Below are 13,053 nucleotides of genomic sequence, written 5' to 3'. Positions count from 1 at the left end.
AAACAAGTCAGAGAGATCTTATTTAGAAGATGGGAGAGGGATTTAAAAAAAACACTGTGTTGGGGGTGGGGTGGAGGAGAACGGAGGAGGACGGAATAAAAAATGAGTCGAAGTGACTGGGGAACAGCTCCTAAGGAAAGTGGTGGGAACAGCAGGTTTTAGTGTGGGGGTGGGGGTGGGAGCGGGGGAGAGAGGTTGGATTTAAAGAAGTCCCAAGTGTAGAGAAGATAGCCAGTTGGGGATGTCCAGCGGGCATGGCGGTGATTACACAGTAGCTTGAGCAACAGGTGTTTTGTTTCTTGTTTCTTTCTTTAGTTTTTAATTTTTTTTTAAAGAATTTCTTTTTCTTTCTTTCTTTTAAGATTTTATTTATTTATTTGAGAGAGAAAGCGAGAGAGAGAGAAAGAGAGATTGAGAAAATGAGTGGGGGGAGCAGCGGAGGGAGAAGCAGACTCCTTGCAGAGCAAGGAGCCCGACATGGGACTCGATCCCAGGACCCTGGGATCATGACCTGAGCTGAAGGCAGATGCTTAACCGACTGACCCAGCCAGGCACCCTTGTTTTTTTCTTTAAACGATGTTTTAATTTAAATAGTTATATTGCCACATTTGGTAATGTGAAAATTAATTCTCCTTCCTACCCTTGGTTGCCTATTTTTCTCTCTCCAGAGGTAACCACTGTTTCCGGTTTCTTGAATATCATGGTAAAGATACTCTGTATGTATCTGTGGTTTTATGTCCCCAGAAGAATTTCGTATTTTTTTTAAATTAAAAAAATTTTTTTTTTTTTAGGATTTCATCTATTTGTCAGAGAGAGCGAGCGCACGCACACAAGCAGGGGGAGCAGCAGGCAGAGGGAGAAGCAGGCTCCCCGCTGAGCAGGGAGCCCGATGTGGGGCTCGATCCCAGGACTCTGGGATCATGACCTGAGCCGAAGGCAGACACTTTTAACCGACTGAGCAACCCAGGCGCCCCAGAATTTCGTATTTTTGTTTTTAAAGGCTAGAGAAGACTTGAGTGTCCTTGAGACAGAAGGAAAAGAAAGAGAAGAGAGGTGGAGATTGAAGAACCAAATTACAGGGGAATGACTAAATCAAGATCTTAGAGGAGGCAGGAGAGGGTACAATTTGTGGTGTAGGCATATGCTTCCAGGAGAAGAGCGGGCCCTCTGCAGAGCTAGGAAGGGCAGTTTGATGGCAAAAGTTTCCTCATGCTGTCTCCCTTAGATGGCCTAAGTCTCCTTGGCTTGGTGGTGGCTCAGGGAGGGGCCCGTGGAGGTAGGCTGGTGGCTTGAGGAGGACAGCAGAGATGTCAAATAGCCACTCGAGACACTAGAGAATACCATAGGACTGTCAGATCCAAAACCAACCCAAAAATGTTTATTTTGATGATTTATAAAAGAAACACCACCATAGCAACTTAAAGCTATTTACAGATTAAAAAAGAAATGTACAGAAATGTATCCACACCATATTACATGAATCAGTTTTACTCAAAATGTTACAGGTAGTGTTGAACAAACATAACAAAACATAAATCAAGTTCTAAATCACATAAATGCCCTCCAAGCATGCTCAAAAGCCACTGGAAGCTGGTTTGGGGAAAAACTGGAAAACATGATTTTAGGAACCACAAGTAAGGATTATTCCACCACTGGTTGTAGATGATGGGGCCAAATAAAAGTCACTTCAACTTTCAACTGCAACCAGAAGCTTACATGTAGACAAAAGGAAAAAAAATGTGAGAGTTTTAAAATTGTTTTACTTATTCTGGTGAAGCCCAGAGAACACAGGGACTTGGAAATTTATATTCTAATCCACGTGAAAGTAGTTTTAATCAAGGATGATTTTATTTGTAGTTAATTGGGCATCACACCGTTCTCTTGCAGGTTACATGCCAATCAATATTCCAGTGTGCCGGGAAGGGAAAAGTGTGAGGATTTGTATCGAGACTGCGGCGGTGGATCTTGCTGCCCGGGCCTACTTGCAGCTTTCTCGACACATTAACAGCGCCCAGGGGAAGAACGCCATCTGAAGACTTGGCGCTGACCCTGGTCTTGGATGCTGCCTCTGATAAATGGTGGCCCCCATCCCTGAAGCCAGTGAGGGAATGCTTGGCAGCCTCCTGGGCATGCTTCCCTCCATGTGGTTGCCAGGCCAAATTATACCCTGGCTGGCAGCTCCATGGAGATTTGAGACCTAAGTGTCAGGGATTGTGGCTGACATAATTTGTATGAGCAAAGTGGTCAAAAACAGGTGTTGACCAAGACCTGAGAATTATTATCTAGTGTAATTAAGCAAAGGGATAGAAGGGTCCACTTCCGCTCATTCCTTCAAGGATGCCCCTTAAAAATAAATAGAACTCCCCTACTTTATATTGCCTGATTTACAGCCGGATATGTGACCCTCAAGTCTACGTTTCAGGATACATGTTATTAATGATTAAAAATAGCTAATTTTACTAATCTGGCAACTTGTGACATTTCATGATTACAAGCCTTAAAAATTTCATCCAATTTTTTTCTTATATGTAGAATGCATACACATTTAAAATATCAAAGGCACTTTTAGGTTACGTGATAAACAAAAATACGTTAATAGAGACAGGATTATTTATTGGTTCCTTCAGTTTCTGTGTCCATGTCGATCATCGAGAGCCCAGTTTTGCACTTCACCTTTGGCGAATAGCGAGAAGAAAATGGCACCGAACACATTTATAGCAGCAGCGATACAGAAAACTGTTTGCCATTCTCTAATAGTGTTCTATAGGGAGAAAGAAAAACATGCACATGAAAAAAAATTTTGTTTATAGTCCGCTTTATAGAAAAGGTAGGGTCACAAGACTGTTACAACAGTAGCATTATTCATAAAAGCCTCATGCTGAAAACAACCCAATGTCATCAACAGTGAAACTGAGGTATATTTGCTCCATGGAATACTATACAGCAACTAAAATGAACGAGCTAAAACAACACAGATGCATCTCACAAATGAAATGTTATGCAGAAGAAGCAAGACACAAATGAGTATGTATTGAATGACTGCATTATATAAAATTCCATTATATAAAAGCTCAAAATTACACAAAACTAATCCACAGTGTTAAAAGTCGGAGTAGTGGCTCCTCTTACCAGGATGAAAGGGGAATGGCAGCAAGGAGCACCCAGAGGCTTTGCAAGAGAGGTAACGTTCTGTTTCTGGACTGGGTGTTGGTTACACGAGTGGATTAACTTTGTGAAAATTCATCCACCCCTATACTTAGGATTTGTGTATTTTTACAATACCATTTATTCAAAGTTTACTCAAAATAAAACATGTGGCATGTCTTTCAATCATGTGTTACTAGGAAAGTAGTATGCTTGCCCATCATCTTCCAAGTTCTTAGGTGGGAGATACAAGGGGCAGATCAAGTAAGGATGAGTTAAGATGGACTTTGAATTTCAAGTTTGAGGCCTGGCACAGAGAGCTCCTGAATGGCCCACAAAACAGGACACGGATGGGATTTGCCAGTTAAGAGATCAACAGAACACAATTGTTTAGTGTATAGTACAGTGGTATAAAAATATCAGGCAGCTAGCTAATTTCTGGGTCATGTGACTAATTTAAACCACCATTTTTTGGATTTTGCAATGTCAGTGTAACCAGAATGCTACATCTACAGCAGGTAGAAAAGAAAAAACAAGCAGGGGAATTGGCAACGAGGAAGAAAAAGGAAAGGCACTAGGAAGCTAGTATGAGGTCATTCATTTAGGAAAAAAGGAAAAGCATGGAGAAAAAGAGCACTCTCTTGTTAAGTTATACTTATCTGAGATGCATGTATTTTGGTGAAAAAAAATCTTAGAAATCCATTGTAATTTTAGTAACATTTTCATATGCTAACAATGTGTTACTTATTTGTACTCTGCTCATTCTGCAAAGTTTTTGAGGCAGTGCAGTAATTTTTAATTGTGAGCAATTACAATTGTAAAGGCAAATGTGTGTTTTTCCTTTCTTTTTTTTTAAGATTTTCTTTATTTATTCATTTATTTATTTTTTTAAAGATTTTATTTATTTATTTGACAGAGACACAGCAAGAGAGGGAACACAAGCAAGGGGAGTGGGAGAGGGAGAAGCAGGCTCCCCGCAGAGCAGGGAGCCCGATGTGGGACTCGATCCCAGGACCCTGGGATCATGACCTGAGCCGAAGGCAGTCGCTTAACCGACTGAGCCACCCAGGCGCCCCAAGATTTTCTTTATTTATTTAGAGCGAGAGAGTGAGTGCATGCGTGCAGGGGGAGGGGCAGAGGTAGAGGGAGAGAGAGAATCCCAAGCAGACCCCACACTGAGCGCAGAGCCAGATGCAGGGCTCTATCCCATCACCCCAAGATCATGACTTCAGCCGAAATCAAGAGTCTGATGCTCAACCGATTCAACCACTCAGGCGCCCCTGTGTTTTCCTTTTAAAAAATAATATCCTTTGAATAACATTAAACAAATGCTATGATACCATATCCAAAATCCAGTTCGGTTCCCACTTTACAAACGTTTCAAGACTTTAACTGAGGAATCCAGATATCTCTAGCAGAAATACTATAATTAGCCATAATAAGTGAAATTAATACATGGTTTACTTAGGTTCCCATGGTTTACTTAGGTTCCTGTGTTGCCACAGTGCTCCATGAAGATAAGGTTAAACATTTCTGATGTGTCCATATTGAGACACACAATTCTAGAAAAAAAAAACCAAAACAAAACTTTCCCAATGTCCCTTTCTATTAAGTGAGAGAAAATAGTAACAAGGAGGCTCGGATTCATTCAAGTAAGGAATCAGAAATGGTGGGAGCAGGGATGCCTGGGTGGCTCAGTCGGTTAGGCGACTGACTCTTGATTTCAGCTCAGGTCATGACCTCAGGGTCCTGGGATCAAGCCCCATATCAGGCTCCCTGCTCAGTGGGGAGTCTGCTTGTCTCCTTCTGCCCCCCACCCCCCGTTCGCATGATCTCTCTCTCTTAAATAAATAAATCTTAAAAAAAAAAAAAAGAAAGAAATGGTGGGAGCAGAGAAGAAACAGGAACACCCACTGTGGCAAACACCTATACGGCCGAAATCAGTATATTTGGTAGTGAGAAAGTTTGTAAGCATATTCTGAAATTCTAAGGATTAGATGGTGTTAATTTGATCACAGAGACAAAGAGAAAATTAAGTCTCTTAGAGGTTTAAGTCAGCCTCTTGAAAACTGTATTTCACCAGGCTTTAGATTTTTTTAAACAGTAGAAAATTGGAGTTGGGGGTCCTTTATTTTTATTTCTTACACATTGTGGGCAACTTGCACAGTGCTGAGTCTCTGCTGACTGATGAGGCACCACGCCGCCTTCCAGCTGGAGGTGGGACCACCCCTGGGCCCACGGTGTTTCGGAAGCTCAGTGCCCTTCCCACACCCGGCTCACTCCTCCAGGGCTCCCTCCTCACAAATTGCGTGCTCTCTCCCCTGTGCCCACAGCACTCTGCACACATTCTTTTCTGCAGCATTCGTCACTGTACTTTATTCGATTATGTGCGATCTGTAAATGATGTGTTTCACAAGTGTAGAAGCTTGTCATTTTGCCTTTGGATCCTCAGTATCTGGCATATTAATAATCACTCATGAAATGCCCGTAGATCCGTGTTTGACTGTTTCAGGGCTCACTAACTCATAAGGCAGCCCATTCCGTATAGTAGACAGCTTGGAGCAGAGAATTTTCCTATTGTGTCCTCATTACTTCTCTTCATCTGTCTTTGTGGAACTGCCAAGAATAAGTCACCATGTTCCGTGTGGTCATCCTTCACTATGTGAAGACATCTACCGTGTCTTCGCGAGTCTTCTGCTCCTCTCAGTGGTGTTCATTTCCCTGTTCCTTACTCATTCCCGCATGACTTCCTGATACCTCACCTTTGTGGATCCACTACTTTTTTTAAAGACTTTTTTTTAAAAAAATTAATTAATTAATTAATTTGACAGAGACACAGAGAGAGAGGGAACATGAGCAGGGGGAATGGGAGAGGGAGAAGCAGGGAGCCCGATGCGGGGCTCGATCCCAGGATCCTGGGATCATGACCTGAGCCAAAGGCAGACGCTTAACGACTGAGCCATCCAGGTGCACCTGTGGATCCACTTCTTGAATGAATTTACATTGTCAGCTTTTCTTTGTTCAAACCAAAGACACAAGTTATTTATCTTGTATAATATCACCACTTTTAAGTACTTGCGTGGTGTCAGCTACAATATCTTCGCTGAACTTAGTTCTATTGTTTTGTCTAAAAACCAAAGAGTGTTCTTTGAAAATATACTTTCCTGTCCATTATGGCATTTAGCTTTTTGTTGACATAAAGAACCGCATAAGAATAAACATTCAGAATTTTACTCTTAATTAAAATATGCTCAATTTTGACACAGATGTGCAGGCTTAAGTGAACTGTGGAGACCTTTGCAGTTTATAGGCAAATTATCTACTTACATCAGGGGTCAGACTTTTAGCAATGACAGGCCCAACCATTCCTGGAATAGTGGCAAATGTATTTGTGATGCCCAGGAGGATACCAGCATACCTGCGGAAACATTTTCATAGAGGTTTATTATTATGTTACACATTTAAGTGGCTTTTTTTAAAAAAAAGATTTTATTTGTTTATTTGCTAGAGAGAGAGAGAGAGTGACAGTACAAGCAGGGGGAGTGGCAGGCAGAGGGAGAAGCAGCCTCCCCGCCGAGCAAGGAGCCCGATGTGAGACTTGATCCCAGGACCCTGGGATCATGACCTGAGCTGAAGGCAGACGCTTAACCGACTGAGCCACCCAGGCGTCCCTAAGTGGCTTCTTTCAACAGATAGCTGTATTACTTCCAGAACACTCTGTATTCTTGTGAAGTTTCATGTCTAAATGAAATGTCTTACTAAGTTGGACTGAATATATTTAACTGGTGAAAAACCTGCATTTCAATAGTTAATAAGCATTCTAATATTACACAGGGGAACGCAGTCACTGAAATGAAAATCCTTTTTTTTTTTTAAAGAATCAGCTTTTTAAAAGATTTTTTGTATTTATTATTATTTATTTGACAGAGAGAGAGAGAGAGACAGCGAGAGAGGGAACACAAGCAGGGGGAGTGGGAGAGGGAGAAGCAGGCTTCCCGCTGAGCAGGGAGCCTGATGTGGGGTTCGATCCCAGGACCATGGGATCATGACCCAAGCCGAAGGCCGATGCTTAACGACTGAGCCACCCAGGCGCCCCAAATGAAAATCTTTCTTATAGTGATTTAGAAAAGTGTTGAGACAGTCGTTGGGCGTCTGCCTTTGGCTCAGGTCATGATCCCGGGGTCCTGGGATCGAGCCCCGCGTCGGGCTCCCCGCTCAGCGGGAAGCCTGCTTCTCCCTCTCTCACTCCCCCTGCTTGTGTTCCCTCTCTCGCTGTGTCTCTCTCTGTCAAATAAATAAAATAAAGTCTTTAAAAAAAAAAAGAAAAGTGTTGAGACTGATTTTCGTACAGGGTACAGGACTATATTAGATAGGAAGTTTGATGTGTCTTAAGGTTCTTTAGTTAAAAAAAAAAAAGAATTTATTTCCTGATTACAAAATCTATTTCATTGTTGAAAATTGAAAAAAAAATTAAGAAGAAAAAATTACCTTTGTCCTTCCATATAGAGATAATCAACATTAACACTTCGGTAAATATCCTAATTATTTTTATTTATATGTATATATTTCTTTCTTTTTTTTCCTTAAAGATTTTATTCATTTATTTGAGAGAGAAAGTATGAGAGAGAGAAAGCATGAGAGGGGGGAGGGTCAGAGAGAGAAGCAGGCTCCCCACCTAGCAGGAAGCCCGATGCGGGACTCGATCCTGGGACTCCAGGATCATGACCTGAGCTGAGGGCAGATGCTTAACCGACTGAGCCACCCAGGTGCCCCTATATTTCTAATATATTATTATAGAAATGAGATAATATTGAACATAACAATTTCGCAACTTACGTGTTCCACTTACTATATGTATATGCTTATAGCTAAGTCCTTGCATACTTCCCAGAAGTAGACAAGTTTGGTATACATTGTTTGTGTGTGTGTATAACAAAAAATGCATTTTTAATAAGTTCAGGAAAAGTTGATTTATTTTAAGGGTAAAGCTTAGAGGAGTGGAATATTCTTAGCTATATTTAGATGCGAATCTTTAAAGAAAGAATTCCTGCTTGTATTTGGAAAGTGCTAATGATCTGTTGATTTCTCCAATACATAAGGAATGTATGTAGACTAAGGAAGGCTGAATGAAATGCTTATTTTCCATAAAGAAGTCATATTGACTGCTAATCAGGAGACCTAAAGATCTGTGACTCCCAATTCTACCATGTGACCTTGGCCAGTTAGTGATAGATTATTTCCCTTATCATTCATGGGTTCATACATGTATACATGTAACATACCTGCTGGTCCCATGTGAGTTCCCCCACAACCCACCAAGTACACTAAAACATTATTTTTGAGTACAACATACATATGGAAATGTACACAGACCATAAGTGTACAGCGTGATGAATTTTCTATAAAGTGAACAGAACCATGTCATTAGCCCCCGATCAAGAAACAGAATCTACCGGAATAAACATTTTTAAGGACATTTTACATATGGCTGAACTGTCTCTCAAACTGTATAAGCCTTAATTTGAATAATCATAATTTTGTGAGGTCACCCCTATTCAAAAACTTACAAGGATGGTTTCATGCTTACCCTAAGAAGATTGTAATCTTTTGCCTGATTTGCAGTGGCCTGGCCCTGGTCCATGTACCTCGTCTTAGTGCTGCATAATACGAACTTCAGATTCAGGGAGCTCTCATTCCAGCCAATCACGTCTGCTACGCTCATTCCTGTTAGCTATCTGTACTCATCATACCCTACTCGCTATCTGAAATCCATACTCTTTCTGTCCAGACGACTTGCTTAGCACCTCTTCCACGAAGCTTTCTTTGTCTAGTTCAGCTCATATTGAGCTCTGTCTTCCCAGAACTTTATTGTCCTTAAAGCTAGTGCTATGGGTTCTAAGAGGTAATTGTTCTATAATTCAAGTTTGCTATTTCCGATTCCACAGTCTCACTGCAAACTCATGTTTTATTCCCCTTTATTATTTCCAGGGCCAGTACATATATGCTCATTCAATACATGTGACCAGAGAAATGGCATGTGACCCGCAGTTGTGCCAGGTCCTGTCCACAGACCCCTGGGGCAGTGGCTGTGCTGGCTGCTGGAGCTTTGTCCCACAGACACAAATACCTCTCTTGGGTACTGGCTCCAAAGGGTGCTGATTCCCGATCAGGAATTTCATAGAAATGGAACCACACAGTATGCAACCTTTTGGATTACATAGGGGGGTTGCTAAACATCTTCCCAAGTTGCTGTGTGTATCCACCGAGGAGGGAGCCCAATGCGGGGCTCGATCCCAGGACCCTGGGATCATGACCAGAGCCGAAGGCAGACGCTTAATGACTGAGCCACCCAGGCGCCCCTATAATTTATTTTTCATAAAAATCATCTAGGTAGGTGGCGCCTGGGTGGCTCAGTCGTTAAGCGTCTGCCTTCGGCTCAGGTCATGATCCCAGGGTCCTGGGATCGAGTCCCACGTCGGGCTCCCTGCTCAGTGGGGAGCCTGCTTCTCCCTCTCCCACTCCCCCTGCTTGTGTTCCCTCTCTCACTGTCTCTCTCTTTGTCAAATAAATAAATAAAACCTTTAAAAAAAAAAAAAAAGACGAGGAAGAGAGAGAAATCGCTCTATCTCTGTGAGTATTGACCAAGGAAAGGCTATGTGAGCACACAGGGAGGAGGAGGCCGTCTGCAAGCAAAGAAAAGAGCTCTCACCAGAACCTGACCGTGCTGACACCCTGATCTCCGACTTCCAGCTTCCAGAACTGTGAGAAAATAAACTATTTTTTTAAGCTACCCAGTCTATGGCATTCTGAATGGCAGCCCGAGTGCCTAAATAAAACATCCTGCTGAACCTAAGTCAATGATCTACAAACATCACAAATTTTTATGTTCAAAACTCATTTGTACTGGAAACAATAACAAAAGCACAAGGCACAGGTCCTTTTGGCTTATGCCCTTTAGGGAGTGTATCTTAAATTAACCAAGCTTGGCAGAATCTTTTTTTTTTTTTTTTTAAACCATTAACACCTTGGCAGTAGGAGGAACCACCTGCAATGTTGCCAGGCCTTTTCAGTGACAGATATTAAGTGCAGATGAATGCTGTGAAATCCTAAATGTCAGCACCAAGAAACTCATTCAAGTATTTATATTACACTTGGCCAGGAAGGGCCATGAGAGATGGATGACTGCTGGGAAAAAAGATGTTGTCCAGACCCAGTCTGCATTCTGTGTTGGTGGAGTACTGGAGTGCTGTGGGATTAATCGTTAAAAATCTCTCCAATTCCCCTGTATCTGGGCAACAAAATTATCCACAGAAAATCTCTATTTTAATCTAGAGAGAAAGAGGCTTGGAAAATACCACGAACACATCTTTTTTTTTTTTAAAGATTTTTATTTATTTGACAGAGAGAGACACAGTGAGAGAGGGAACACAAGCAGGGGGTGTGGGAGAGGGAGAAGCAGGCTTCCCGTGGAGCAGGGAGCCCGATGCGGGGCTCGATCCCAGGACCCTGAGATCATGACCTGAGCCGAAGGCAGACGCTTAACGACTGAGCCACCCAGGCGCCCCTCACGAACACATCTTTATGTTAATAGGATTACTGATTGTTTGTTCAAAAACCTTATGTCAGGCATGGCTCTAAGTTTATATATATATCCCATTTTAATAGTAAAATCCACTCCAGGAGGTAGGGATTACTATCTCCATACTACAGATGAAGAAAGACTGTAAAATGTTACCCAATTTGTCTGACTCCAAATCAGTACTTAGTATTATAAGGTTATAATCTATAATGCTGCCTTGTTAATAAAACTGCCATAGTCATCACTGAATTCATTCTGTAGGAAATACCAGTTTTCTGGAGCTTAATTTTTCACCATAAGCTTCAGTGCTGAATGCTTAAAGGTCTGTGGCCCTCAAATGTTCTTGTTCTAACTATCAGAGTGTTATCCAGTGCATGGGCACTCAGCTTTTTTTTTTTTTTATTTTAGTATTTTTATTTATTTATTTGACAGAGAGAGACACAGCAAGAGAGGGAACACAAGCAGGGGGAGTGGGAGAGGGAGAAGCAGGCTTCCCGCAGAGCAGGGAGCCCGATGCGGGGCTCGATCCCAGGACTCTGGGATCGTGACCCAAGCCGAAGGCAGACGCTTAACGACTCAGCCACCCAGGCGCCCTGTGGGCACTCAGCTTTTACCAAAGAAAAAGCAACTAAGGAACAACATGGTCAAAAGATATGTAATCCCCTAGTTAACCAAGACATGGAGAACTAGAAACAACTAGTATCCTTTAAACCAAGAAATTGTAGTTGGAAAATAAAAACTGCAAGCTCATCTAAAGGGTTGAATCAAAATAGAAGGGAGGGAAATAATTTTAACTTTGATGTGATTACCTTACATTTGTACAGTGATATATATATTTTTTAATTTTTTATTCTTATGTTAATCCCCATACATTACATCATTAGTTTTAGATGTAGTGTTCCATGATTCATTGTTTGTTACAGCGATATATATATATTTTTAAAGATTTTATTTATTTTTTTGAGAGAGAGAATGAGAGATAGCACCAGAGGGAAGAGGGTCAGAGGGAGAAGCAGACCCCCTGCTGAGCAGGGAGCCCGATGCGGGACTTGATCCAGGGACTCCAGGATCATGACCTGAGCCGAAGGCAGTCGCTTAACCAACTGAGCCACCCAGGCGCCCTACAGCGATATATTTTTAAAAGTTACATATGTTGTTCACATATATATATATATGTTGATCACAACCAGAAATCTGGTGGTAAGCACATGGTGCATACATGTACTTACCATTCTCCCAACTTCTACAACTACTTGTTGGCATCATTTATGTTACTAAACTGTTTAGTTTCATACTATATCTAGATAATTTTTTTTTTTTACTTATGACTCACAAAATGCCAGGGCTGGAACAGAGTCTTCAAGATACGAAGTTCAACCACTCAGCTGATGCTTGAAGCCCAGTTCCAGGATCCTGCCTGCCCATCATCCAGTATATGCTTCAGGACGTGTGACCTTATCACACTTCAAGATACCAGAAGCTTCTACAGATGCAAACAGGGGCCATGTTAGTTTCATGTTTGTGTCTTCAACATTTGGTAGAGTGCCTGGGCACGCTGTTTGTTAAATAACTAGATCCATTAATCAGCACGCTATGACACTGAAATTTAGTAATTACACATCCATCTCATTGCACATCCAATTCATCTTTTCCCAACTTATCCAAAAGGTTATCATGGGAGATCTAGTTGAAATCCTGATGTACCATATATACTGTGTTCCCTCTATGTATGAGGCTAAAAATGTTGAGAAATTAGACAATTTTGCTATTTTGGCTGTTAATGATCCAACGGTTACTCCTCAGTAATCAGTATTTTCTTTTCTAAGAGCTCACCAATCAGCCCTTTAATATTTTACTTGGATTGATTTGTGACCCTGTCATGGCACCTGACTCAGTTTGCCAGAAAATAATAGTTTAATGTGTTATGTGCAAATGAACTTACTACATTATGAGCTAAGTGTATATGTGAGTATAGATGTGTTCTATTTAATCCTCACAACAATCTTATAAGGTAAGTACTATGTATATTTGTTTTGGTTTTTTTTTCACCTTCCCAGAAGCTCTTGACAGATTCCAGAGCTCCTGAAGGACTGAAGGCACCTGATGAATCCTGAATTACATTTCAGCTCCATGAAATGGAGTGGGTGTCTTACTACCTTCTTTCTGGCTAGCTTGGTTAGTCAGTCAATTTTATGTTCCTTACAATTTTTACTTCTCATATTTATTTACTTCGTTTTAAAATAAACTCACATAAACTGAGGCAACCGGAGTATGTATCTGTTCTTGGCAATGAGTTCTTTACCCTGAGTTCTCAAAATAACTACTAGACA

General features: G+C 41.4%; 1 protein-coding gene across 1 annotated transcript in view; it reads right to left on the bottom strand.

The window, feature by feature from the left end:
* Positions 1-1,356: 1,356 nt before the first annotated feature.
* LOC145723029 (sialin-like) overlaps positions 1,357-13,053 on the bottom strand; it is a 21,878-nt gene continuing 10,181 nt past the window's right edge. Inside the window, exons 2-3 of the mRNA XM_081828542.1 lie at positions 6,472-6,562; positions 1,357-2,761 (exon numbers count right to left, since the gene is read on the bottom strand). Coding sequence (XP_081684668.1) covers positions 2,624-2,761; positions 6,472-6,562 — 229 coding nt within the window. The 3' untranslated portion in view covers positions 1,357-2,623. The remainder of the gene's footprint in view (positions 2,762-6,471; positions 6,563-13,053) is intronic.

The sequence above is a fragment of the Leptonychotes weddellii genome, chromosome 8, assembly GCF_054177405.1.
Source record: "Leptonychotes weddellii isolate Sample4059 chromosome 8, ASM5417740v2, whole genome shotgun sequence".
Taxonomy (NCBI): Eukaryota; Metazoa; Chordata; class Mammalia; order Carnivora; family Phocidae; genus Leptonychotes; species Leptonychotes weddellii.
Note: the sequence above shows the minus strand (reverse complement) of the source record. Positions and strands in the feature narration are given on the sequence as shown.